The 27853-nt window shown below is 40.6% G+C and overlaps 1 protein-coding gene across 1 annotated transcript; it reads left to right on the top strand.

Annotated features, from left to right (window-relative positions):
* The first annotated feature begins 4021 nt into the window (after window positions 1–4021).
* myg1 (myg1 exonuclease) lies at window positions 4022–27025 on the top strand. Its single transcript, XM_061043203.1, has 7 exons — window positions 4022–4344; window positions 4900–5012; window positions 9865–10024; window positions 11180–11329; window positions 16168–16290; window positions 17500–17681; window positions 26512–27025. The coding sequence occupies exons 1-7, from the start codon at window positions 4075–4077 to the stop codon at window positions 26699–26701; spliced, it is 1188 nt and encodes a 395-aa protein (XP_060899186.1). The 5' UTR covers window positions 4022–4074; the 3' UTR covers window positions 26702–27025.
* The last annotated feature ends 828 nt before the right edge of the window (window positions 27026–27853 follow it).

Below are 27853 nucleotides of genomic sequence, written 5' to 3'. Positions count from 1 at the left end.
AGCCAATGGACAGAGGGAGAGGCTGTCTGATAAAGTGTTAGCTGGTCAGCGATGTAGGAGGTTCGCTGATGAATAGTACCTTCAGGCTTGTTTATTTCTGTCTGTCTGTGACCATGACTCATTTGATTTTTGGGGAAAATGAGGCAGCTACAGTATCCCATGGAGACAAAATCAAATACTAGTTGTTTTGTTTTGTTTTGGACTTAATTCAGTTCCAGCCAGTTGATCTTTGGCTATTTATACTAATTATACTTAAGACTTATTGAACATATAAAGCTGTTAATATTTGATTGTGACCCATAAACCTTTGTTTACTTAAGTTTGAACATAAATTATGAGCAGTTAAACAAAGAGAAACATTTTTCCCTCCAAGATTTCCGATATGTTTACGTGTTCAGAAGCAAAAGGAGAACTATACTTCACAAACTAAAACGAACAACATAAAGATAAAAGAAGAATAGAGAAAAGATGGAAACATCAGACTAATTCTTTCAATGGAACAAACATGTACTCCCCAAGTGTTCCAGGTACAGTCACATTTTTGTAATACATTAAAACCAGGGGGGCAAAGATGTTAGCTACATTTTACCTCATGTAAACATATCAGGCTACTGTCACTGTAATTAAGGTTCTAATAAAGACAAATTAAATAAATGTTAATTTTTTACAACACCCTATCACTTTTTTTTTTTTTTTTTTACATGTGGGTCATGGGGGGCTCAACTTTTAGACTTTCTTAGATACAAGTAGGCAAGGCGCCAAGGAAAAAGTTTGGGAACCACTGTTGTAATTTATGTTGTGATGTATTCCTGTTAAATAGCATTTCTGTTATGATTGAATTGTATATTGTTGTGGTACTCCATAATCCACAATCATGAGCTTGAGTCTGTGTTTTTTGTTCCTAGTTTCCTTTTATTTATCTTGCTTGTTAAATCTGTCCCACTTTTCTTCTCCTGTCTTTGTACCTGTCTGTTCTTAGTCCGTTCTTAGGCAGCTGTGGATGTCCAGAAATATTCTGTCAGCTAGATAACCATTGAGAGATGACATGATTTTCCCTTTAACACATTCAGAATAATGAGAAGAAGAGGCATTGTTTCCCAAATTTGTATTCAGAAGGAATACCGGTCACCAATTATACAGAGTTATGCAAATTACCCACTTGACTGGATCACATATTACCTCTATTAAGGGCCAATAGTTCAGCTGTAAAGAAGCCAATTATCATTGAGGCTGTTACAAAGCTGTGATGGAAGTAATTGAAGACTTGATTGCGGGGATATTAATGACATTCGGGGAAAAAATACTAGTGTTACTTCAAGAAGAAGCAACATAGTAGAACTATTGTAGCTTCACTGTGTGAGTTCAGCCTGACGTCACTTGTGCAGTAGCTGTCCATGGTGCTGATCAGGGGCTATGAGGCTCTTATGATAACAGCGTGTCAACGATGCTATGTGTATGTGATCAAGAAGGTGCAGGATGTGGTGGAATAAATGGTTTTACTTTAGATAGATTCATTATTTTAAACTTAACTCACAATCTGACTTTTATCAGTCATTGAACATAAACTGTATTTTCTTTAAACAAAACATTTGGAACACACTACACAACACTACTACAATCAAGAGCCAGCATCTCGAAAAACTTTTATTAATATATAACAAAAGTATTCAATTCTGGTTTTGAGGGTTTTTTTTTTAAGCAACTTACTGTTTTGATCAAGTAAGAAATGAAGCTCAGTACTGGACTTACAGTAAATGTTTGGCCTCTTCTGTTTTAGCCTCCACAGTGGCTCTAGATGAAAGTTCCTCCAATAGGCTAACAACAAAAAGAGGAGGATTATCCCTAACCACATTGCCTATCTGAGAGACAAGTTATTGCAAGATGGAGGGTGGAGCTTATTTGTCAAGTGTAACCCTACACCGGACCATCTTTTTTTTTTTAAAAAAAGGGAAAAAAAGAAAAGGAAGTCCCCCTTAAATCAATGTTTATCGATTTCATTAGGCTAAAATAAAGAGCTGTCAAAGTGCCCGGAGAGCTGGTGATATGCGACCAGGACCGAGCAGCTCAGCGGAGTGATCGACCTACATCGCCACCTGGTGGTTACAAATAAAACATGCATCTCAGCAAATGTAGGCTACTCGAAATTAAAATCAGGGTTTTTAATTGCTAGTACGATACGAGCTCACAGAATCAGGCTAATGCATTCACAGTGGACAGTCTAGCATCAGAATGAATCATGCTCTGTAAGAAAACAGATTCTGCATCCACAATAATAAAAGGAACAAACCTACCTGTGGCAGTAGCCCTAACACGAAGGAGTTTCCACCGCAGGGCAGGGTCGGTGTTTTAAGAAAGCACAGTTATAATCCGAGAGAAGCTTGAAAGAATGTGTTGCCTCTGCTCAGCCTGAATACTACAGAGGTCCCATCTGGCTCATCAGCTTGTCAATAAGCGGTGACTATAATATCGCGAGAACGAGAGTTTTTTTTTCCCGGAGGGGGGGGGGGGGGGGGGGGGGGGGTCTTACTCTGACCCAATTCATTACTCCTACTCCAATTCTTACTTTGCACCTCATATTTTAGAAAATCATTTTACTGATGAGGCTCTATCAAGAGAGGAGAACATAACGTTAGCTATGAGTATATACAGAATGTTCTAGGTTACAATAATTAGGCCTACTTAATAATATTATTATTATTATTATTATTATTATTATTATTATTATTAATAATAATAATAATAATAATAATACTTGATCTATGAATAAGGCAACTTTTTACAAACTCTAAACAGTCTCATACATGAACTCAATCACTGTCCAGGCACAATCTGGTCAATTCAGGTAAACCTTAAACCAGAAGACACGCCTCTAAAATAGGGTTCAAGGACCATGCTTGATATATTTACTAACTGTTTGCTCTGTCTTGGGTGTATTTAGGTTGACAGATCAAAGACCATACCCATACCTGTCACTGTATGTACTGCCTGATTGACCTGCCAGTGGTCCAGCTGTTCACAAGTGGAAGCTTTGTATTACTTTGCAGAGGATCATATAACCTAACCAATTAGTTTTATCCTGTCTCCCTGTTCCGCCCATTGTTTGATGTTTGTGGAAATCTGATTTGACATAAATCTACTTGTAAATGGTAAATGGACTTGAGCTTATATAGCGCTTTTCTAGTCTTCCGACTACTCAAGGCGCTTTTACACTGCAGGTCACACCTACCCATTCACACACTGATGGTAGTGATCGCTAGGTAGTATCATCCATCAGAAGTAACTAATTAACTAACCATTCATACACCACCACTGAAGCAGCGGGAGCAATTCAGGGATAAGTGTCTTGCCCAAGGACACATCAGACATGTTGCCCAGCTGGGGACCCTCAACCTTCCGGTTGAGAGGCGACGACTCTACCAACTGAGCCGCAGCCGCCCGTATACCTGTACCGTATAAGCACAATAAACTCAATAAGCCAAGAATGCTTGACCTTCCTTATAGTGCCTTTATTATTACAGTTTATATTCTAGTAGAGCAAAGTTTCAAACAGAACTGCTTTTATGAAATTAAATAAACATTAGGTTGCCTGAATGTCTTTGTCCTTGGTCAGTTTCCAAGTGTGTCCAGTTTGTTGGAGATTTTCTTAAAGATGGTTTCAATGATTGAATGATGACTAGTAGGCACTATTCTGCCTAAATATATGACATAACGAGACTAAACATTACTTTTAAAAAAAAATTGCGAAAAGGATCACAAAAATAGAGAAAAATAAGTATTGTAGAGGAACCACCATTTTTCATCTAAGAGTTGGAGTCCAGTTTCAAAGCCCACAGCGCCCTCTGCTGTCAACAACTTAAAACATATCAATGCATGATCTCTAAATTATCTTTCACAGAAAATATTTCTAGCTTAGTTTTGTTTCAACTGTATAAGAGCAAGTCAAGGAAATATTTTTAAGATGCAAAACAAATAAAGAGCAGTACAAAAAGAAACAAACAAACTCAGCAGGCGCTCCATTTCCGGTCCGTCTATCAAATCTTTCCGCCAGCAGCGCGTCTCGTGTGCAGTCTTTGAATGTGGCGGGTCGCACTTAATATAACAATAAATACCACACAAGTATATTCAAGCAAACCAGCGAGTGTTTTCCCACTGTTCAATCCAAGAGGTAGCTGCTGCTGCTGTTTGCTCGTCCTCACTCGCACAGACCTACGTTACATGTCAAGTCAAGCTAAGAGACCCTGCACTGGAAACATGACCGTAAAAAAGATCGGAACCCACAATGGATCCTTCCACTGTGATGAGGTTCTGGCCTGCTTCTTCCTCCGCCAGCTACCGGAGTACAAGGTAGGTCCAGCAGTCTGCCATTATAAGAGATTAATTAAGGTTACTTGTATTGTTTCCTATAAGCATGTGTTGCTGCTTCTTGAAAATAAAACCTTGCTCACTACCTCGCACTTTAGGGACTTTTATTTAGTGTGTATTGATTGGTTGTTGATGCCTTTGTACTGTTTTGTTAATTGTTTGACACGTTTTCATTTTATATCTTCATCGTTGAGCCAATGTAATATTATGACACTCCACACGGGGGTGCTGCTGTACAAAAAAATGATGTTGCCAGAAGTACTATATGATACAGCATCTCCATCTCTAGTTTACTAAATGGATTTTGGCTACTAGACTGAACATCTTGTTTTTTTTTTTAACTGTAATAATTTAGTCTAAAGCAGTGAATTTAAATATAGCGTCAGACAGGTGTTCATGTTCATTTAAGAAAAGATTTCAAGCTTATTTTTGTGTGTGAGTTTTTGCACTACATTTGTGAATTTACTTGCAAGATTGTGCCTACTAGAGCTCGAACCATGCTTGATGATTGATTGACAAAATCCGTTCTTTGCACAGGATGCTGAGATCATCCGGACCAGGGACCCGACAAAGCTGTCAGAGTGTGACGTTGTCGTGGACGTGGGAGGAGAGTTTGACCCAAAGAGGCATCGATATGACCATCATCAGAGGTACGCCTGTGGGAAAAGGCTGCTGCTAAGAGATGCCTTTTAAACTTTAAAACAGCACAAGAGGCCTCGTTCATGAGGGACACGGTGACATGCCACAGCTGCATGTCGTAGGTGTGATGAATATTACTCCCAAATGGCTCAATCGTTTAGATGTGCTGTTAAGCCATGTAATTGAGCCAGCCACCATAATTAATCTAGTAAATTACACTTAGGCGTTTCCTGCTGTCACATTGTATGGTGCCTGCTGTGAGAAAGACCAGTGTATTATTGGCAGATATAAGTGTGGTTCAGATTTAATAGGCATCGGCTGGAACTGACACATTCTTAAATCGATTAGCGGATCCCCACAAAATTAATTGGTTAGTATTTTGATAGTTGATTCATGATTTGAAACACTTGGTAGAGGAGCAAAATAAGACATATGCTACAATTGTAGACCTGAAGTGATTCAGTAGTTGTCAGTAGATTTATTAAAGTTACAAGAAATTCAAGTATTTTTCAAGCCAAAAATGCAAAGAAGCCACTTGTACCAGCCCAGCCGCCTTAGTGTAAACTGACTCACTTTAGGTTTTGGACTACTTATTAGACAAAAAAAACAAAGACATTGAAGAAGTCTTCTCAGACATTAAGAAACTGGATGTTTTCACCAATTTCAAACATATAATAGATCAAACATTTAATCACAAATCCTTTTCCTGAATAATTTCCACGTTAAGACTATTTTGTGTAAACAGCCAACAACATATTTGAAGACCAAAACAATTAGCAGATCAATTGAGAAAATAATGATGAAGTGATTATTAATTTCCTAATTTGTCGTGGCCTTGTTATCCACGCATGTGAAAGAGATTTTGTACAGAATATTAATCAATTCTCTATCTGCGAAGGAGAAAATGTTTGTTGTGAGGCCTGTGTTTGCTCTAAGTCAAATCACTTCATATTGGATATTCACATTATCTCGGGTCTAAACGGGACAACGTTCATGTGTCTGTACTGACATCGTTGAAGTGCATAATGAACCAGGAAGGAAAGGGCTCCTTTTTTTTTTCTCTCACGCTCCACTTCCTGCCAAAGTCCCTTCCACATGATTACGTTCCCTTCAAGTCTCATCACATTGAGTAATCATCCTTTTGCAGATGTCTTGTCTGCTCAGTGTCCTGATGATAATCAGAGATAGCTTTTATGACCACGGTGATAAAGATACGCCAGGGCTCTCTTCCTGGCAGGTGGTTAGTGATAATTAGCGCTCCTTCAATTGAGCATGCTCCCCCCCCTGCTGCTGGTTCACGAGGCACTAAGGCTGCCATGGCACTGTCAGGGGCCGCAGGAGAGTGTGGCTGTCACTCACAGGCTGATGGGGGCACGATGGATGTGATGGCAGGGACAGATGTACAAGGGCCGGGTGCTGCAGGATCTAAGAGAGAAGCTGACAGGAATAATTAGTCCTCATTTCAATAGCACTTCTTCAAACTGTGACAGTATACAGATGAGGCTGACAACAACACAAAAACATCACAGTGAGTGTTGTAAATTAAGAGCTTGAAATGAAGACATTAAAGGAGTAGTTCAACACTTTGGGAGATACTCTGATGAGTGTTTTGATTCAGAGTTGGAGGAGAAGAGTTACATCAAGCTCTGCTCTGTTTAATGTAAAGCCAGCCGCTCAGGGTTTCCCCCCCCCCCGTGTTTAAAGTCCAGTGCCTCACCAGACCTAAGCTGCCCTGCATCTGGCCTGCCGCTTGAGCTTTTTTTAATGTTTGGAAAGGTCACCAGCCAAACAGTCACTAATACAGATAAGATAAAAGCCGTACGCAGGTTTTTCAGATGATCAAGTACTGGCGCTAAATTTTACAAAGACAAAAAAAATCACGGCTCCACTGAGTCAGCAAAGACAGCCACACCTCATGTTCTTTTATTAGAACATCTTTGCAAATTTTTTTATCTGGACTTTCTATTTGACGATAAAAGTCTTAAGCATTGAAGAAAATGGCAGAGGACATCAAGTGGCTAAGTAGATTTTAGAAATACTCTCTGAACTCTGAATAACGGTTTATTCATTGATTTATTTAAGGAGGGACATCGTACATAAATCAACATTCAGACAGATACTAATATACCCGAGTCCTTTGCCAGATGTTCTTTGGCGTCACAAAGTTAAATAAAATCCATTTGCATAGATTCAACAGTTTATAAAAATACAGATACAATACAATCTGGGTAATGAGAACAAATAATATCCAAGATAGGACTCGATACAATTAAAGTTACCATGGTGACAGCATCAGTGTTGACGTTGTTGGTTCTCAATCAACCTTTTTTTAACCTAATATTTAAATGAATGATAGGATGTTGACTCTCTAAGTGTTTGTGGTATTAAATTCCACTGATGTGATGCTCTGAAGGAAAAAAAAACACCCTGGCTTATTAATGTGGTTTTGAGTGGGATTGTGCAGTCCCCCCCCTACTGTAGCTGCACCTCTAGTGGCCCTGTTTGTTTATTAAGTTAATAAAGCCAGACAGTAGAGCGGGAGCTAAACCATGAAGAATCCTATAAACTAGGCAGTAATAAAAGCACAACAGCCAGCACGGACCCAGAGACTATAATGAGTTTAGTCTCATACAGTCCAGAAGGTCACATTGAGATCTTTATGGATTAAAAAAAAAAACATCCCTCCTATTTGACTTTTAAAGGACAGCATGATTACCTTGAGTGATCTCAGTGCAGTTTGAATTTGATTTCCAATGTTAGATTTTTAATTTGACCGAAGTACAGAGAATACAGAAAGCCAAAGACTAAAATGAATAATAAATGTAGTACATGTGCTAAAAGGTTCGAACTGAAAGAATTAATTACCAACCAGGGTCAGGATGACAGGAGGAGTTAGAGAGCTGTATGCCGCTATTTTTGCCTCATTCTTCAGATAATGTGGAGTATTATTAATTCTTCTTCATGAAGTGTAGGGGGTTTCTGCTAAATCATTAAGTTCACTGTAAAGATTCATCAAGCATCATTTCACATGTACATACTGTAGTATCGAGCCGCTCAGGATGTAGAGAGATCAGCAGACGTTAGTGGTGGTTTCTTGGGGAGGGGGGGCTTATATGCTACATATGTTAAGAAATGTGCTACATTATAATACTATTACAGCCAAAATATGGCCAACTTTTGTTTTAGATTCTACTTCCCTTTACGTAGTTGTGTACAGTTAATGAGCTGTTACCCATCGTTGGTTTCACACAAACACTTTGATGACTTTTTCCTTTTGTAAGCGTATCTTTTCCACGCATTCTCTGTCATGTCCCTCCCCCCCGCTCTTTCACTCCAACCTCCTGATAATCAGCATAGAAATGCCTCAGCTTGGCCAATTAGCCCTCTAATGGCTGTGATCATCACCCCTCCTGCCTCCCTTTGCATGTCACTCATTCATGTGACGGTCGGTTTTCCGCTGTGCTGCAGCCCAAGCATCCTAATTAAGCCTGTATTAAATGACCAGCGGTGGCCTGGGTGCTGGAGCCCACCCATCTCAGCACGTGGCTGAGGAGAGAGACCTCCGGTGGCTTTTAGTCATGTGCCAGCACGCTCACAAACACAGCAGAGCATGATTTCTCCCTCCAGCACATGCCAACTCTCTCTCTCTCGCTCTCTCTGTATCTGAGGGCGAGATTGATGGAGTAAAGTGTGTTTTATTGGTTTCTGGTACAGTGTATGTGCGGTGTACAGCTGACATTTTATTGAAAGGTCCAGTTATTGGAAAATGTGTGAATTGTCTGTTTATGAGCAGCACAGTCAGGTTTTAGCTCACAAGTCCTGACCCGAGTATCGAGTGCTGGATGCCGCAGTGTTTCTCAGCTTTGGTGTGAGATGATATAATTTTATTTTAGATGTAACATGACTCTTGGAGCAGAACTAGACGACTGAAATATTGCTATCAGACCGACAAGCTGACCTGACACATCAGCTCATCATCTGATTTCATTAGATCATTTTATTATAGCAGTAATTTATATCGACTGCTCAGTTTGTTATGAAGCTGGATATTAGAGGTTTAATGAGTATCTAAATGAAACAGTGCAACATTTAAGTAATGAACGATTCAATAAAATCAATACGAATGGGAACATCAACTATCATCGTAATCTTTAAGATACATCTTTCTAAGGACATTTACACGGCCCCCGGTCCGTCTGTCCCTTTTTAGACCAATAATTAACAGTTAACCGGTTATTTCTCTGTTTATGGACTCGTTTGCCTAATCCTTGCAGTCCTACATTTTAATATGCATTGTTCTGCTGTAGATGTTGGATGTTTAAATGAAGATGATAATAATGATGTCCGCTAAAGGTTTGAGGATGATCAGCTAATTAGTAACCAGCAACACATTCAAATATTTTCTTAGTATAGAGTGGACACTTGAAGTTATCTGATTTATAATATTGAATAAAAATCAGCTGGCATCATTTCATAAACCTGAATTCATCGATTGAGCAAAACCTCTTCATTAAAGTCACTCTTTAAGGCTTACACAGTTGAGCGATTTAAATAATAAAGTGAAACTAAGTAGTCTTTAAATCTGCTTCTGCAGTGAGCAGTTTCTTACATTCTGGGTCCAGGGTTAGAGGTTAGGGTTAGGGTTAGAGGTTAGAGGTTAGAGGTTAGAGGTTAGAGGTTAGGGTTAGGATGAATGACATTGAAGTTATCTCACACAACAATGTACATACAAGAAATAAAAAGATTTGACATGATAACCCTTTTCACTCCCTGTATATATAGAATACTGGCTGGGTGTTGAAAGGTATTTTTTTTCCTGTTTCTTCATCGCTCCGCTGACAGAAAGTCTTCCTCTCGTTTCAGGACCTTTTCAGAGACCTTCAACAGCTTGTGTCCAGAGAAGCCATGGGTGACCAAGCTCAGCTCAGCAGGCCTGGTCTACCTCCACTTCGGTCGTCAGCTGCTGGCCCAGCTGACGAAGCTGAAGGAGGACGACAGGCAGCTGGAGGTGCTCTTTGACAAGGTGAGAGGGGGAGGAGGACGACGAAGACAACATATTTATTGCAGGCAGGGAATCAGCAACCATTGTGTCCTTTTCACAACACCAACACTTCAGATGATTTCCCCTTGCTGAAATGTATCAAAACCGTAGGAGCTGAACCTTGCGTCATATTCATCATGACGTTGGACAACAGAAAGTTCTACAAGGATTCAAAGGGGAAAGCTTATATATCCGTAAGATGAATAATGATGGAATTCAAAGATCCTTATCTTTTTGCACTTGGTCCATGATGGTTTGCAGTATCCATGCAGTCACTGTCTATAGATAATCCTCAACACTTTTGCTGAAGTCTAGTTCATTGAGTTCGAGAATAAATAAAGGTTTGAAATGAAATTGCATGTTCCCTTTTATCAGACAGTTGGCAGTAAAATGTGATAAGAAATAAAATAATAAAGACACAGATGTCGCAAAGTTTCCCTGCTATGTCTAAACCGAGGACGCTACAGTTATATCTAAAGTGTTTCAGACAGCCGGACCAGCGGGAGACGTCAGCACACGCACAACATTCTCATGTCCAGGCACATAAGCCCTCTAAATCTTATGTCACTTTTAATATAAGCACTATTAGCTGATGCTATCCTTGGCTTTTTTTGGTGTGTCGGTTTGTTTAAAGCCTCAAGTAATCCCTTTACTCGCGGCCGAGGATTTATTAATTTGTTGGATGTCTCGTGCCCTCCTGGAGTTCAGACATGCTGATCCTCTTTTTCATAGCCCCAAAAACTTAGTTCCACTTGTAAGCCACTTGTTAAAATGTCAACTCTTTGGTGATTGACCTTCAGCTCTTCTTAGGAGTTTTCGGCACCAGAAAGGGCTCTACTTCTCCGCTCCTCTACTTCTTCTTTTTAGAGTTTTTCCTTGTGAACTGTAGAAGTAGAGGCCGTTTGTCTTGTCTGTTTTTCGTTCGTCTGAATTAGCCGTGCACTTAAGCCTGTGACCAATCAGCATATCAATCAGCATAATGTAATTAAAGTAAAGTATTTTTAACTTCCCTGGCTTGAGAGATGTAGGCTTTACTGCCTATTTGTCCTTTTCGAAAATGAGCATAAAGCGGCTGTGTCTCGTGTCGTTACAGGTTCTTAACCTCTCCCGTCACATGTTTCTGTCTCTTCCTTGCAGCTGTATGACAACTTTGTGGAGGAGGTGGATGCTGTAGACAACGGCATCTCGCAATACGACGGGGAGGCCCGCTACTCCGTCTCCACCACGGTGAGCGCACGTGTCGGCCACCTGAACCCACGCTGGAACAGCAAGAGTCAGGACACCGAGGTGAGGGGTGTGTGAGTGTGCATGAATGCCCTCACTTAGCACGCAGGCTGGTCTGCTGCAGCACGCTTCTTTTACAAGTGGGAGATGAAAGCAGAATGTTCGGGCTTTAGCTTAAATGTCTGATTACGCATAATGTGTAAATGTACAGAGGGACTGAAACTTGAGAGCAATGGTTGAAATAATTTCCAGGGTTGATTTCTGACAAAAGGATTGAAGAGTAAGGGATAAAATAGATTTAGATTGAAGAATTATTGTGTTTGAAAAAAAATGATGATTGACATTGTTCACCATTTTCTGACAGATTATGGACCAACAACAAATCAATTAATGAAGAACATTTTTGACACATTTATTGACAGTAAAGCAGCAATATGTAAGATATTTACTGTGTTAAATCATAAAATGGCCTTACTATTTCATCTGACATTAAGAAAACATGCTATGTTGAAGTGCTGCCGTCTCTGTTAACAGTGCAGCAGCCAGTATGTCCTCCTTCTGAGTTTAGATTCCAGTCCAGAATGGTCTGTATTTGTTTTGACCAGAGCAGTAGGAGGTTTTAAGGCACCCCCACACGGCCATTTTTACCCTTCGCAGGTGTTGCAGTAATGGAAGCAGGAAAGCTAACGGGTTCTGGTTCAGATATAACTGATTCTACCCGACCTAAAAAGCCTCTGCATTTGTCTAATAAGCTCCTCGGCCGATGCAGAGCTGGCTAAACACTGAAGCTTCAGTGTCTGTGACATGGCAACCTGCGTGCACATCACCTCTAGGGGTGAGAGTTACATATTGCTCCTTTAAAACTAATCCTAACCACAAGGACACATCAGGTTTTTCTGCAGTAAAGGATGAGTCTAAAAAGGCAGGATTAGAGCACAGTAAATAATGAACCTGTTTGTCTAATGATAGGTTGTACGTTAGTGTTTCATGAAGCTCTGTGGATACAGTAAATACAGTTGCAAGAAAAAGTATGTGAACCCTTTGGAATTTCTTAGTTTTCTGATGAAATTGGTCATAAAATGTGTTCTGATCTTCATCTAAGTCTCAACAATAGACAAACACAGTCTGCTTAAACTAATACCACACAAACAATTATATGTTTCCATGTTTTTGTTGAACACAACATGTAAACATTCACAGTGCAGGGTGGAAAAAGCATGTGAACCCCTCGGCTAATGACTTCTCCAAGAGCTAATTGGAGTCAGGAGTCAGCCAACCTGGAGTCCCAATCAATGAGACGAGATTGGAGGTTTTGGTTAATGCTGCCCTGCTCTATAAAAAAACACACTCCAGTTTTGAGTTTGCTACTCTCAAGAAGCATTGCCTGATGTGAACCATGCCTCGCACAAAAGAGCTCTCAGAAGACCTACGATTAAGAATTGTTGACTTGCATAAAGCTGGAAAGGGTTACAAAAGAATCTCTAAAAGCCTCGATGTTCATCAGTCCACGGTAAGACAAATTGTCTATAAATGGAGAAAGTTCAGCACTGTTGCTACTCTCCCTAGAAGTGGCCGTTCTGTAAAGATGACTGCAAGAGCACAGCGCAGAATGCTCAATGAGGTGAAGAAGAATCCTAGAGTGTCAGCTAAAGACTTAGACAAATCTCTGGCACATTCTAACATCTACGATACGTAAAACACTAAACCAGAATGGAGTTCATGGTGAGGACACCACGGAGAAAGCCACTGCTGTCCAAAAAAAACATTGCTGCACGTTTGAAGTTTGCAAAAGAGCACCTGGATGTTCCACAGCACTACTGGCAAAACGTCCTGTGGACAGATGAAACCAAAGGTGAGTTGTTTGGAAGGAACACACAAACAATATGTGGAGAAAAAAATGCACAGCACACCAACGTCAAAACCTCATCCCAACTGTGAAGTATGGTGGAGGGGGCATCATGGTTTGGGGCTGCTTTGCTGCATCAGGGCCTGGACAGATTGCTATCATCGACGGAGAAATGAATTCCCAAGTTTATCAAGACCTTTTGCAGGAAAACTTAAGGCCATCTGTCCACCAATTGAAGCTCAACAGAAGATGGGTGATGCAACAGGACAACGACCCAAAGCACAGAAGTAAATCAACAACAGAACGGCTTCAACAGAAGAAAATACGCCTTCTGGAGTGGCCCAGTCAGAGTCCTGACCTCAACCCGATAGAGATGCTGTGGCATGACCTCAAGAGAGCAATTCACACCAGACATCCCAAGAATATTGCTGAGCTGAAAAAGTTTTGTAAAGAGGAATGGTCCAAAATTCCTCCTGACCGTTACTACAGGAAACGTTTGGTCGAGGTTATTGCTGCCAAAGGAGGGTCAACCAGTTATTAAATCCAAGGGTTCACATACTTTTTCCACCCTGCACTGTGAATGTTTACATGTTGTGTTCAACAACAACATGGAAACATATAATTGTTTGTGTGGTATTAGTTTAAGCAGACTGTGTCTGTCTATTGTTGTGACTTAGATGAAGATCAGAACACATTTTATGACCAATTCATGCAGAAAACTAGGAAATTCCAAAGGGTTCACATACTTTTTCTTGCAACTGTATGTGTGTAATCACTGCTTGCATTTCTACAGTGTAATTCAAAAGCACTCTCGGTTTTACTGCCTTTACATGATTATGTCTGTAGAAGGGAAAGAAAAACTACAATTCAGCCCCATTCAGCCGAGTTTCAAAACACTGATGTTAATATTTGTATCCTCTTCTTCTCTCGTAGCTCTGTATCAAAGCTGTAGCTGAGGCGAGCTACAGATTTGCCTCAGAGCTACAAGGTGCATGTAATCCATCTTTCTGAAGATGCAACAGAACAGCCATCCTCAATGTTGTTGAATGAAATGTTTGGACAATGAAGTGTCTGACGACGAATAACGCTCACAACATTTCCTGAAGGCCAAACTGACGTCTTCAAATTGTTTTCAAATGTCGATTTATCCGTCCTTCCAACAGTCAAAACACGCAAACATACTGTCCTGACAAGTGCTCACAACCAGAGAGGCTGGTTCTGCTTATGTGATGCTTGAAAAATGGACATAGTTGCTGATTAATTCTCTCATTAAGGGATTTTCTCAGCCAATCTTAAATCCAACATGGTCCAAACACCAAGAAGGCTACAAACCAAATTATCCACAGCACAAGCTTATTCACATAAATATCATTATAGAAACGCTCTAAGACAACAAACGAAACAATGACTGAATGATGACTCACTTAACCTTTTGGTTGATGACTCAGTGAGCTGATGCCCTTGTGTCCCTTTTTATTTTTAAAACCTTGATATTTAACAATAGATCCTTCCACAGTATGGAGCCAAATTTAAATAAAGGGCTTTTTTTTAACACACCCATATTAAAAAAAAAAAAACATTCAGAAAAATCCTGCAGTGAAACACCTCCAGTTTTCTGCAAACTCTATTGAGATACCTGAAGCCCATATTTGATTTTCCTTTGCTGAGTTTCTCCTTGATGTGTACGTAGGCTGTTTGTTTTCTCACATTTCACTTCACATGATTATGATTCTTGTCCCAGAACTTTCCTCCAATTTCCCCACCATCTCACTCTGCACAGTGAGAAGGCTTTGAGAGATCGGAGAGACATTTATTGGAAACGGTTTGGCAGAGAACTTGATGGTAGAGTGACCTGGAGATCTCTCAGCAGGGTCTGTTTGTGATCCAAGTAGATTTTTCATCTCCTCCATCCACCAGTGAGAAAATCAGAGGCACTGCACCTGCCTCGATCAGATGCTGAGGATCAGACTTGTGCCTGACAAACTTTGAGTCTGTGTGTGTGCAGGTGATCATGAGAGATTGTGTTTACGACCCTCAGACTTTCTCACGCGCATTTCCATTTCCATTAACTAGACTGTGATAGAAAGGTCAGTTTAGGGTCTTTAGGAAGCTGATGAAGCAGCGCTGCATGGATTAGTGTGGAGATGGTTGGCCAGACTCTATCACCTTCATAAAATCCAGGACTCAGTCTCACTTCATGTTTTTGACATTAAACTGAATTTGAGTTCACAGATGGTGTTGAAGTGAGAAAAGAGTTTTTTCCCCATCACATCTAAAGTCTTGTCAGCTGTAAAAAGTGGGCGTGTCAAAGCTTATGAATGGAGAGGCCCAACTGGGGCACTGACTTATGTAGGGGTGGTCGTAAGTGTGACGTCCACACGCGCATACACAAGAATCTCATCCATTACCCTTTCTAACGCCACTAATTTAATCTCCTTTTATGTAACCCAGGAGTGGCAGCATAATTTATATCTTCTTGGCCTACTTTTTAAGGAATCTAAAACAAAGATGTGAGTTCAAAGTCACACTATAAACTAATGAAAAACTGCATTTAAAACTCCTGCATACTGATTGGCATGTTTCATTACTGAACAAATTGCTTCATTACAATCCAGTGGTATGCACCTGGCTTATAAAATTGATGTGCAGGGTATATTTACAATTTAAAGAACATCAAATAAAATTTTACATTAACGCATAAAGAAACTACTTGAATCATGTTGCAAAAAAAAAGTCAGAATTAATTGACAAGGCAAATAGCCAATCTTAGTTTAGGAATTTAGGGGTGCTCCCTGCGGTGGCAAATCAGATTTCAAGGGGGTCAATGCCACCCCCTGGCAAAGCCCCCTGACCACGCCCCCTGGCTGTAAAAAAGCGGCACCTCTATACCTTACCCTATAATATGATGTTGTTTGTGTTGTGTTGGTTATTTTGAGATTGAGATTGTTTTCTCTTGTTTGACATGTGTTATATACATTTTTATTATTTTATTATTGACATTACATTCTGACACTGTATTTAATAACTGCATGCCTGTGTGCCTTGTTTTTACCAGGAGGGTTTCAGACAGGCCATGAAGATGGTCGGAGAGGAGTTCCTGGACCGTCTGGAGTTCTATCAGTCTTCCTGGTTGCCGGCTCGTGAGGTGGTGGAGAAAGCCATCAAAGAGCGACATCAGGTAATATCTCACCTGGACATTTTCATTTCAACTTAGCAATGTTACACCGACTTCAGTCATCAAAAGGAAAATTCTAAATCAGTCAGAAGCAATCATTCATCAGTGACTGTTCAAGTTATAAGTTATGAATATTCAGTATTAGAATTAATCAATCGCGAATCAGCACTCTGTGATCTATGCAGAAATAATAATAGTCTGTATGAGGAGCCAAAAGCAGGTGGTATGAAATCTGTTGTGGTCACATCCGGCCTCCCATCTGCTGTTTTCTGACGCCTTTAAAATAAAAAAAAACTCCATTCTAGATTAAAAAAATCAACTAGAGCGGAACATCTGCTTCAGACTGTGTCACAAAAACAATCAGCTTCAGGTTTCATCACTTCTGAAATGCATCAAAGTGGTAGATACCACCTCCATTCATTGCTTGCATTTGAATTTTTTTTACAAATCTTTATCATGATGCTGTTAATCCATTTTTTTCTTTCTCTTGGTACTGGTAAGCAGGAGTGCTAGAGGTTCCAAGTTTGCCAAGTAATTTAATTTACATACTTTATTGATCCCTGAGGGAAATTCTGATTCACTGTTATTTTAGAGACATGCTTCTCACACACATGGACAAACAGGACCTGTGGACATGCATTAGTAGATAGATCAGAGTGGGGCTGCTACACACTGCTACCCAGGGAGTTTACCAGAGTTGTTGGGGGTTCGGTGCCTTGCTCAAGTACCTCTGCAGTACTCAGTCAGTGCCCTTGCACCTCTACAGCTACCAGACCAATGTCCATATTATGGTCTGCATCGGGACTTGAACCGGCGACCCCCCCTGTTCTCAACCCAAGTCCCTACAGACTGGAGAGGTACCAGTTGCCAAGGTACCCTTGAGCAAGGCACAGAAACCCCAACTGCTCGGGCACTCTTTCATGCAGCCCCTCACTCTGACATCTTTCCTTTAATCCATGTCCATAGGATGTGTATGTACCATGTCTCAACAACAGAGTGTAAAATAGAATTTACCCACGAGGGCTCAATAAAGGATATCTTTTCTTTCATAGCTTAAAGATTCATCAATTAATTATTCTCTTCTGTTTGTCCCCATTTTCTACAGAAAACTGCAACCGCTCTATTCTCATTGAAGTTGTGGGCCTACACTCATTGTTTCTAACCTTTCATCTTGCCAATTAGTAACTCACATTTGTTTCTTCCTGTTTCCAGGTGGATCCCAGTGGGGAGGTGGTGTTGTTCTCCCAGGGTGGATGTCCTTGGAAGGAGCATCTTTTCTCTCTGGAGAAGGAGCTCCAGGTGGAGACAACAATCAAGTTTGTCCTTTACGCCGACCAGAACGGACAGTGGAGGGTCCAGTGTGTCCCCGCTGGACTCAACACTTTCCAGAACAGGTAGAGCTTCATTCAGTCTGTTTTCAGTTAATTCAGTGATACTTAAAAATAAGATGTACCTCATGAAAAATAAGTCCATTTTAAGGGTAGAGGGAGCACTTTGCACTAGTTACTCTTCAAACATGCAGAACTCACAGAGATGTTGTGACACTTACTCACACACAAGAGGTTCTCCCAGACTGGATTTTATTTAAAGTTTGGTAAAAAAAAACAAACAAAAAAAAAAACACAGCAGCAGTCTCCCAGACGTGTTGTATTGAGTTTAGCTCTGGTGACGGAGAAGAACTGTGGTGTATGATTTAACTTTCATGCTTATCGGACCGTTTGACAACTACTCACGGAGGGCTGACGTTTCATCCAGTGAGAGAGTAACTCCTGCATGGGCTGACGACTTGTTTTGATGATTTTGTTAAAGCAGTGGTTTTGTCTCAAACCGACCTATAGGGAGTTGAGAGAATGTAAACAGACCCAACTCTTTAAAGGCACCTGAGGCCTTTATCCGTGCTCACACCTCTCACTCTGATGTTTCTTTTGTGTCCTTTATGTAAATACAGCTCTCGGCAGAGACACTGTTCAGGCTGTCTTTGTCATTTTAAGCTTCTTACAATCAGGATTTGTATGAACGTGAAAGTCATGCCCCATGGAAAATCTCTAATTGAAAGCCTGTTTTATGATTATGATGTTTTCCAGTCAGAAGTTAGAAATTTGTTTACTGGTTTTACAGTCCCAATTAATCTTTTATATATAATCACAAAAACATCAATGGTTTTTAGGTGCTTAGGGTACAAAATTAAGGCAGGCTCCCAAAGCCAACTAAACCCCATTAAATCCAATATAAAAATAGCCATTTTGACAGCAGGACAAACATCCATCCATCCATTTTCTTCCGCTTATCCGAGGTCGGGTCGCAGTGGCAGCAAGCACATTAAGTCAACCCAGACTTCCCTCGCCCCAGCAATGTTTTCCAGCTCCTCCTGGGGGATTCCGAGGTGTTCCCAGGCCAAACGGGATACATAATCCCTCCAGCAAACACTGGGTCTATCTCTGGGTTTCCTCCCAGTAGGGCGTGCCAGGAGTCGAACATGTTTACAGCCTGGTACAAAAACAGGTATAGTCTCTTTATCTAATTTATTCAACTCTGAGTTTAAAAAAACAAATTCTTGTTTGATTACATAAAGGCTAAAAGTAATGCATAATTAAGCATATTGAGGGGCGTGGCGGATTTGACTGACAGGTGGGCATGTTGTCGCTGTTTGCCAGGAGGCTTAAGGACCATCTCAGGTCCACCTCTTTGCCTGTTTCTTGACTGTTTAAAATTTTGGTTGAGATAGCATTTCCAATAATGCGACCACCATCATTGGGTTTCTTAAGGCCTCTTCAAAAACAAATGGGTGACGTCATCGACACTACGTTCATGTTTTATACAATCAATGAGTAAGACAAAACCAATTAGCCAAACCAAGACAGTTAGAAACTCCATAAATGTAAGAAGCCATCAGTCTTGCTGCTCTGTAAGACTGTATTATGTGCTTAATGCTAGAACCAGCTTGCTAAAATGTACACAAAGACAATGGAAACAGGCTCATGTTTGGCAGATATATTCACTGCTTTAATCAAGCATCTAAGCTAAGCTAAAGCTGGAACAGTAACTAAAAACAGAACGCACAGCTGATTCTGATTGGATTGGCATGAGTTTTGCAGGTATGTGGTCATAAATCAAATTATTTGACAGAACTTAAAAATCACCAAATATATTTCAATCAATCCAGAGGGAAGCATAAATGTGGATACCATATTTAAACAGAAAGCCGTTTTACTTCAAGCACCAAATTCAACATCATGGAGGGGCTTACGGAGAAGTCCTGGCATTACCAAAGTCTGAAGGATAAATCGCCATCCATGAACCATGACTTCACTAAGTTTCATAGCCATCCATCAATCATTTGTTGAGATATTTAACTCTGGACAGTTTGAAGGTTTATCCTCGGGACTTCTGCACTGTATTTAACATCTGCTGCTCATTAATTCAGAAGCTGCTACTTCTGTGTCACACTTGCCTACAAAAAGTCTCAGTAAATTTGTTATGAATGCTCTCATATGAAAAACCTCCAGAGTATCTGAGTTCTGCTGAAGCTCCTATGCTTCTAAATGAATGCAACAAACCTTTGTGTTGGCTGATACTTTTATGAAGATTCAAGGTTTTTTTTTCTCCAACTTTTATGCTATCATATTATCTTTGACCCTTTTTATCTGCCATTGATATACTTATTTAGTTTCTACTTCTCATGGCTTTAATACTGAATCACTTTGAATTGTCTCCCTTTACCCTTTCGTGTGCACAGCTCCCTGTTGTTGTTGTTTTGAAGCCTTTCTGCATCTTTTAGCATAATAAGGTCCCTCAAACTCACGAGCCCAGCACTTACGCCAAAGTTACCTCATCGGTGCTCTAGTTTTTTCACTCTGTAATGATGAGAAGAAGGCGCTCTTTGTGAATTTGTCACTTGATTAACTTCTTTAAAGTCTGTGTTCGAGTCGTTACCTCTGGAAGGGAATTGTTTACCTGAGGAGCCTCTCAAGCTGGGACTCACAACGCGTCTCTAAATACGTCATCAGCATCCTCTCTGGAGCTGGTTTGTTGCTTGACTGCGACATGAATTCCCAACTTGCAGCACATGTGGTTGTTGTATGGCCAGGTTATCTTCAGTAGAGGGCTTTGTCTTTCTAGTTGATTGGGTTTTTGGGGGGTTGTTGTTGGTTAAAACCATTTTATGGCTTAATAATGTACCAGATACTGACTGGTCATTAGCTGCTGGCTAGGATTCTTTATCTGTATGTTTGATTACATGTGCTATTAATACTGACCACCTTTCTGCAAAGTGGTAGCAGTGAGTCTTAAGTACAAGTGATTAGGAGTAATTAGTGCTTTCAGGCTGAAAACACGAACAGCTTGGCTTAGGGATTGGTTCCAATAGCTGGTTCCATTTTGAATCCAGTTTCTTTGTTTGAAAATAACACATTCATAAAGCTCCTACTCTTATTAGACTCTCATCAACCGTGTCCTCTCTATCCTTTATCAGCAGAGCAATGTTCAGCATATCTATATTGTTATAATCGTTTCTCTAATTTTATGAAATACAAATCAAAATTCAAAAACTCACGGTGACAAAATGCTGTACGACCAAGGCAGGAAGTAAGATTCAAATAAAACCACAACGAAGGACAAAGATACACAACACAATACATACACAAATACTGACCGTAATGAAATGTAAGAATGAAAACAAACAAACAACAGAAAATTAAAAACACCAAACAGAATCATAATAAACACATTTCTATAATTTAATTATAGAACAATAGGAAGAGTCAAGCTCAGCTTGGATTGAACGCCACTGAGAAGACGATCATTTGACTGAAACTTTAATGCTGCCGTCTTGGCCAGGACTCTCTTTAAAAAGAGATCTTGTATCTGAGTGAGAATATTTTCCTGGTTAAAATAAAGGTTAAAGAAGAAAGGAAAAAAAGAAAGAGATGGGTCTCAGTTAAGACGAGAAAATGTCAAGACACTGAGCAGTTCTTATATTACTGAAGAGGATTAGGGCCACTAGAAAAAATGTTTTTGGGGTTCTGACTTTTCTCTCAGAATTCTAAAGACTAAAGTAAGAATAAAAAAGTCAGAAACCACATTTTTATTTCCAGTGGCCCTAATCCTCTTCAGTATAGATATTTAGACTGTTCAATATCTCAGGAGTTGCCTCCTCAAAGGCTCGATCCCCTCTATTTCTAAGTCTCAATATCTAAACAGCTGAGATGAAGCGGTCGGTCAACCTTCGTGCTCTAACTGGAGTATGATACTCTAAGAGGTCGAGATAAGAGGGTGGCATTCCGTTTAAATCAATAAAATCTTAAAACCAATCTTGAAACAAAAACAGGTTTTGATCCCGGTATTGTTACTCTGATTCTCCCCTTGGTTTCTCTTCTTCTACTGCTACTTCTGCTCGTTTTGTGCTTCTGGTACAGACAAAACATTTCTCTGTAACTCCAACGCTGCTCTTTCGGGGTTTCTGCCTTTTTTTTAGACCAAGCATGAGACATCACAATCACAGCAGATGGTCTCTTTGCCACTAACCTCCCTGACCACCGTGTTCTTTCAAACGTCTTGTTACCTCTGACTCAATGTGGCGTCACGCTGTTACCCTGCATTTTACGTGGCTCATTATTGACACAGAAGGATGTTGAAATATCTTTTTGATCCAGTCCTGATCTGACCAGCAGCTTCTCTTTTTCCACCTCTCTCTTTGAGATCTGCTTGCTCTCTTAGTGTTTCTTCTCTCTCTCTCTCTCTCTCTCTCTTTCTTTCGTGTCCGTTCTATCATCACCCTCCCCCGTTTCATCACCTTTTTCCAATCTGTCCTGCTCTCTTCCCATTAATCCTCTTTCTCCCTCCTTATCCTCCGTCTGACCATATCTCGCCTTCTCACCTTTCACACCCTCCCTCCCTCTCCTCATCCCTCTGCCCTCTGTTAGATTTGTCTTTTTTCCACTCCACTGCAGGATCTCATCAGGCGGAAGCACTTTCAACTAAAAAAGGCCGGCACCGGTTTGGTGTGGCTGCTCACTTCAAAGATTTAATGTAATGCAAACATGGCGGTTGGTGAGGAGCTACATGAGAACAATGTGGTGTAAAAAAAAAAAAAAAAAAAAACATTGCTCCAGATGGCTCTTTCTCTGGACGGCCTGCTTCCTCTCAGTGGGCATGTGCCGACTCTGGGAAAGGGGTGTTGTTATCACCTGTGTCCCTGCTAGTGCACCTGAGGAGGGGGAGGGGCGGTGTGGAGGTCTATTTTTATCTGCATCACATTGCTAAGGAAAATGTGAGTGGGGAAAGAGGAAGTAAGAGAAACAACAGTCATTCCTCAGGGTGAGCTGTGTAGAATAAACTGTAGAATGACAGCAATATGTGCTGAAACAGGAAATGTCTCTATTTCTGAAAAAGCACATGAGCTGATTTCACAGGGAGCTGCTGGGCCTGAAGGTTAGGATCAATAATAAGGATTCAATCTTTTTCTGGGTTTACTTATCATTTGGCCAAATAAATGTCAGAAAATCGCAAAACCAGAATTTAGACTTGAACTGAAGAATTCAAATTGCCCTCAAAAAGTAAAAGTGCAGTGTTAATGTATTTATTCACTTCAATCTGGTGTCAGTTTCACCTCTGATCACGCTTTATCTCTTAACTGCTTTTCTACCTCTATCTGAAATGATCTCTTTGTCTTCTTCTTTTTTCCTGCTGTCAACTTCTTCTTCTGCCAATGACTTCTGTTCACGGTACCCTCATTCATGTCAGAGGTGCCAACGTGATGAGTCATGAAGTAGTGACGCGACGATTCAGATCGGCAGGGAAATCTGTTTAGAGAGCCGTGTTGTTTTAAAATCAAGATATTGTGCTTTGGCACCAGTGATCCAATAATTGCGTTACACTAGTCAAGAAGACGATACATTGTCATCATGAGTGAAAGAAAACAGCACACCTTCACATAGAACAAAGATGTTTGACCTTAAAAACATTTAATATTGCTGGTTATTTGTTGTAAATTGATACATTTGTAAAAACTAAAGAATTAAAGGCAATACTGGTTACTTGATATTTTCTATTTTTAATAATAACACACCAACAAGTCCAGCTTCCATCTATAAGGATTCACATCAATTCCTCTCATACGGTATCTAAACCTGTCCTCGTAATAATAATAATAATAATAAAAATATATTTCATTTAAAGGTGACTCTGAAAACACTCAAGGTCACCCTATAAAGCAGAGATAAAAATGAACAAAGAGACAACAAATTGATCAAATTAAAAAGACACATTTACAGTATCAATCATTGTGAAGAGGATTCATGAGGCAGGATGGATGATGGTCAGTTTAAAAAGATGTGTTTTGGGATTTAAAAATGGAGAGAGTCAATATTAGGGATGTCTGGTGGGAGGGAGTTCCAGAAGCGGGGGGCTGAGTGGCAGAAGGCTCTGGACCCCATGGTGGGCAGGCGGGCGGGTGGTGTAGTGAGTTAAATGGAAGAAGACCTGAGAGTGCGGCTGGGTGTGTTGATGTGCAGGAGTTCAGAGAGGTGCAGAGGAGTAAGGTTATGAATGACCACATATCCAAACCTGTTCTCACATAACATAAGCCACAAATAGCTTACTTATTATTTTTAATAATCCTAATAATTTATATATTTTTTCTCTATTTTATTTGTAGATATTTAATCTCAACCCTTATTCACATTGAGTTTGTGCTGTACAAATAAAATTGAACTGAATTATTCCAGACTCTTCTAAATCATAACAATCATTACTTTTACTTGCCTGTGTGTCCGTCCATGTGTCAGCTTTTTTGTCTTAATATGCCATTTTCTGTGCCTCATTATCTCATCATTGGGGATAAAAAGCCAGTTATGAGGAGCGGAACATTTTAATTGCAGTAGGGAAGTGATGAATCCAAAAGGACTCCAAGTCATTTCCCTCTGAAAGGAGAAAATTACATTTTTTTTTTCTTTCCCCCCTTCTTGGCAATTCAGTGATTTTTTTTTTTTGGGGCCAAATCTCCAGTTTGGGCAAAAAAAAAAAAAAATGTCTGAAGGGTGTAAAATCTCTGTGCCGCCCAAGAATTATGAGCTCCAGGAGGATTCAAAATGTTTGCATGTTTACAAGCGTCTCTTATTGTCCTCTCAAAGAAGACAATTCTACAAAAGCTCCATATGATCCGTCTGAACACATGCAACACATTTAATGACCTTTTATCAGCAGTAAATCTCATCATGACTATTTTTTTTTCCGTCTAATTATGTAGTCATACCCAGTGTGTGCCTTGTTATGGTATAGAAAAGGTCTTGTGGAGTTAATTTTCTAATTGTGGGCTTATTTTTAGAGCGGTCATCTTGAGAACCGGAGCTTCCTGGCGCTGTCATAACAGCAGTCACCCCTCTCCCACTCTCTCCCTCATTACCAGCCCTGTTGACCTTTCCTCTTGAGCTCGTTTTCCAGCCATACTGTGGAGCAATCGATAGGTTGATTCATTTAACAGGGATTAGGGGTTCGGCCTGCTGTTCCTCCCCAGGTTCTTAGGGGGGGGGGGGGGGGGGGGGGGGTGAATGTACACGTTTCAGCGCACATGTCCCATCATTCGACATTCTGGTTCACTTTTGCACTTGTGACTTTCCTCACTTTCAGATTTACTACAGCTTCAGAGGATGATACGGGATGATGTTATCAAAGATTGAAGGGGAAGCAGAGCATCAGGGAAATAAACCCTTCAAAATATGAAACAGGAGAAAACACTTTACTCAGATGTTCAACAGACATGTCACTTTCTGTCTGACAAGCCAGGCTGCGCAGTTCCATATTTCATCCAGCATGTGACGCAGAGAGGAGCCGTCCAACCCAGGAAGACTATAGCCTCAATATATGGGGCGCAACCTAACCATTAGGCCAACCCGCTCCCTTTTTATCTAGTTTGAAGGCGTTAAAAACCCTTTCAGCAGTAGTGGAGGTGCTGAGGGTGAGCAATGAAGTGAAAAATCTGAATTAGATCAAATTATCATAAACTTAAAAGTGTCAATACTCTGAGAAGAAAAATTGTCGGAGAGAATGGAGATAACACCCTAAAGCGATGAGGTAATGTGTTTTAAACGATGTGCCAGGCTGTAGGCAGAGGTGCACCTTGAATGCAGCAGGTGGTAAATGAGCTACTCTACATTCATATGAATTTTTCAGCCCCCGGACGCCTCGTCCGACTCGACTCTCTGTCTCTAGGGCAGCTCGTAAACCCTCATAGACGCAATCTCTTTCCCACTTTGTACGATTGTCTGTTGACTCCATCGTATGGCGGTCCAACTGCCGTGACAATCTGTGATTTTCCACATGACTGGAGAAGAAGAAAGCCGGAGGCAGTTATTGGTCTATTTGCGGGGGCTTATTATGGTGCTTCTTCGCCTGTGAGGGTTCCTGCAGTTTACCTTTGAGGCCAGGAGTGTGCCTAGGACCCTTTTTAAGTCAGGTAGAGCAAGAGTAATTCAGGTCTTTGTGCAAGGCCATGAAAGGGAATCATGTTTTTTTTTAAATAATTTACTGTAGAATACAATAGAATAGAATGCCTCTATTTCTTTGTTGATGCACACATACAATATAAAAACAGCATCAGCAAGCAGACAGAAATAAAGACAAATAAAACAGGTAGGTCAGGTCTGCAGGTCAGTGAATAAATGTCAGTTTGTATTCATATGAAAAGATATTGCACAGTCTCAGTCTCAGTGTTAGTTATTGCCCATTCTTCATTCCTTTGTTTTTTTTTGGGGGGTATTTTTCTTAAAGCCCATTGCAGTAGTGCTGCAGGTAAGACTTTCCCATCAAAGATTACTTCTCTGTTTACTCTACAATAATTAGTGTCAGAAAAAAAATCACAAATTACCAAATTTGAACACTCTTTGAAAGCCTGATTTTGTCCGACTTACAGTCCAAAAACACAAACGATTTTTACGATGAGCAAGCAAACTGTTGGTACTCTTTGTTCAAAAATGACTGACGATGGAGTGATGACCAAACGTTGTCTACCTGCCTCTTGGATTTCTGTCCTATGTTAACCTGATATTGTTCTTTTCTTGATTTTTAGTTGACATTCTTCATCGGTCTTCAACTGGTTTAGTAGTTTGAATGTTCTGGTTGTGCAGACATGCAGAGCAGATTGTGTTTCAGAAAAGGCGTTGTGTCAGCATAAAGCGAGCCGATGACCACGTAGCCTCCATCTGTAACCCTTCTGTCTTCCTGTCCAAGGCTGTCCCTGCTCGAGGAGTGGCGCGGCGTTCGTGACGAGGCGCTATCGGAGCTCAGTGGGATTAAATCCTGCATCTTCGTCCACGCCTCGGGCTTTATTGGCGGGAACAAGACGCAGGAAGGAGCCCTGGAGATGGCCCGCAGGACCCTGCAGGCCGCCGCCCAGTCCCCTGCTAACGGGAGCAGCTGAATACACAGAGAGTAAAGGGGAGAGGCCGGCCAACGGCACATTTTATTCTCTGGCTGATCTTAAGAGAAGGGAGCTAGGATTATTGTGTTAGTTTTTTCTAGCTTGCAGCTTGTTGATCCCAGCCAGGGCTAATGTTGTTTTGTTCGTCTGTGCCAGGTTTGGGATGCTAATGGCAGCCAAATAACCTTGGACCGGTTCCCTAAATACCCATATTCCAACACACGCTCTCTCTGAATCCTAATGTCGACTCTCTTATCATGTCTGCTTGTTCATGTTAACGTGTTTTTGTTTTGGTCCTTTTGCAATAAAAGACTATTTAGAATACATGTTTGTCCTTTGTAAACATTGAAGTTTTAGTTTAAGTCTGTTGTAGAACCTTTATATCTCCTCTTTCACTCTCAGGCGAATGTGATGCAGACAGTATTACCTCCTTTACCTTTCAAGGGGTCGACTCATACAGACACCTTCATTTCCAGCATGCTGACATTAACTGTTGCACTCAAAAGAGACACACGCGCTACTTCCTCTGGCTCTGACATCAAAGCACCAATAATAAGGCCTGATTAATTCGGAGGAATTAAATTTCCACAAAGAGCTGCTCCTTTTGGCAGCCGCAGTCATGACGAGGTTACCAGCAGTGTGACGAGACTTGCACTCTATTTCCCCATTACAAAAGACTTGGGGGGTGGAGTGGGGTGGGGTGGGGGGGTGTTCGCCTTGAATTTTCTCATGAATATTCCAGATTTTCTTCTCTACGTGTTACTCCTCCCTCATTGCATTCTCCACACAAGGCTAACCTTTCTGCTAACCAGTGTAGCACATTGCTCTCTAATCTCACTGCCGTGTATTTGATTTCCATCAAGTGTTACTGTGCAAACGCCACAGCAGCAAGCAAATACTTCATGTGTTGTTACTTACAGTTAATGTTGCTCAACCTACTTTCTTCTGTCTTAATTTGTCATGACTTTAGTTTGGTTGTGGGCACTGTTAATTGTTTCATGACAAGATCATTTCACCTCCTTCCTCTCCGCTCGTTCTGTCTTTTGTTTCACTTTTAATTGAATTGGAGAAGCATTTTGTTCTCTAAATGGCTTCTTTCCAGAAATACGGGTCATTGAATTCCTTTTGAGTCGAGGAATTTAACATGCATAA

The sequence above is a fragment of the Labrus mixtus genome, chromosome 7 (genome assembly GCF_963584025.1).
Source record: "Labrus mixtus chromosome 7, fLabMix1.1, whole genome shotgun sequence".
In the NCBI taxonomy this organism is placed as follows: domain Eukaryota; kingdom Metazoa; phylum Chordata; class Actinopteri; order Labriformes; family Labridae; genus Labrus; species Labrus mixtus.
Note: the sequence above shows the minus strand (reverse complement) of the source record. Positions and strands in the feature narration are given on the sequence as shown.

Excerpts from the sequence above, each read along its gene's own strand:
- myg1 (XM_061043203.1), top strand. The coding sequence starts at position 4,075 with ATGTGGCGGGTCGCACTTAATATAACAATAAATACCACACAAGTATAT. Across the intron at positions 10,025-11,179 it reads TGGAGGTGCTCTTTGACAAG|CTGTATGACAACTTTGTGGA; the intron begins GTGAGAGGGGGA and ends TCTTCCTTGCAG. Across the intron at positions 16,291-17,499 it reads CCATCAAAGAGCGACATCAG|GTGGATCCCAGTGGGGAGGT; the intron begins GTAATATCTCAC and ends TCCTGTTTCCAG.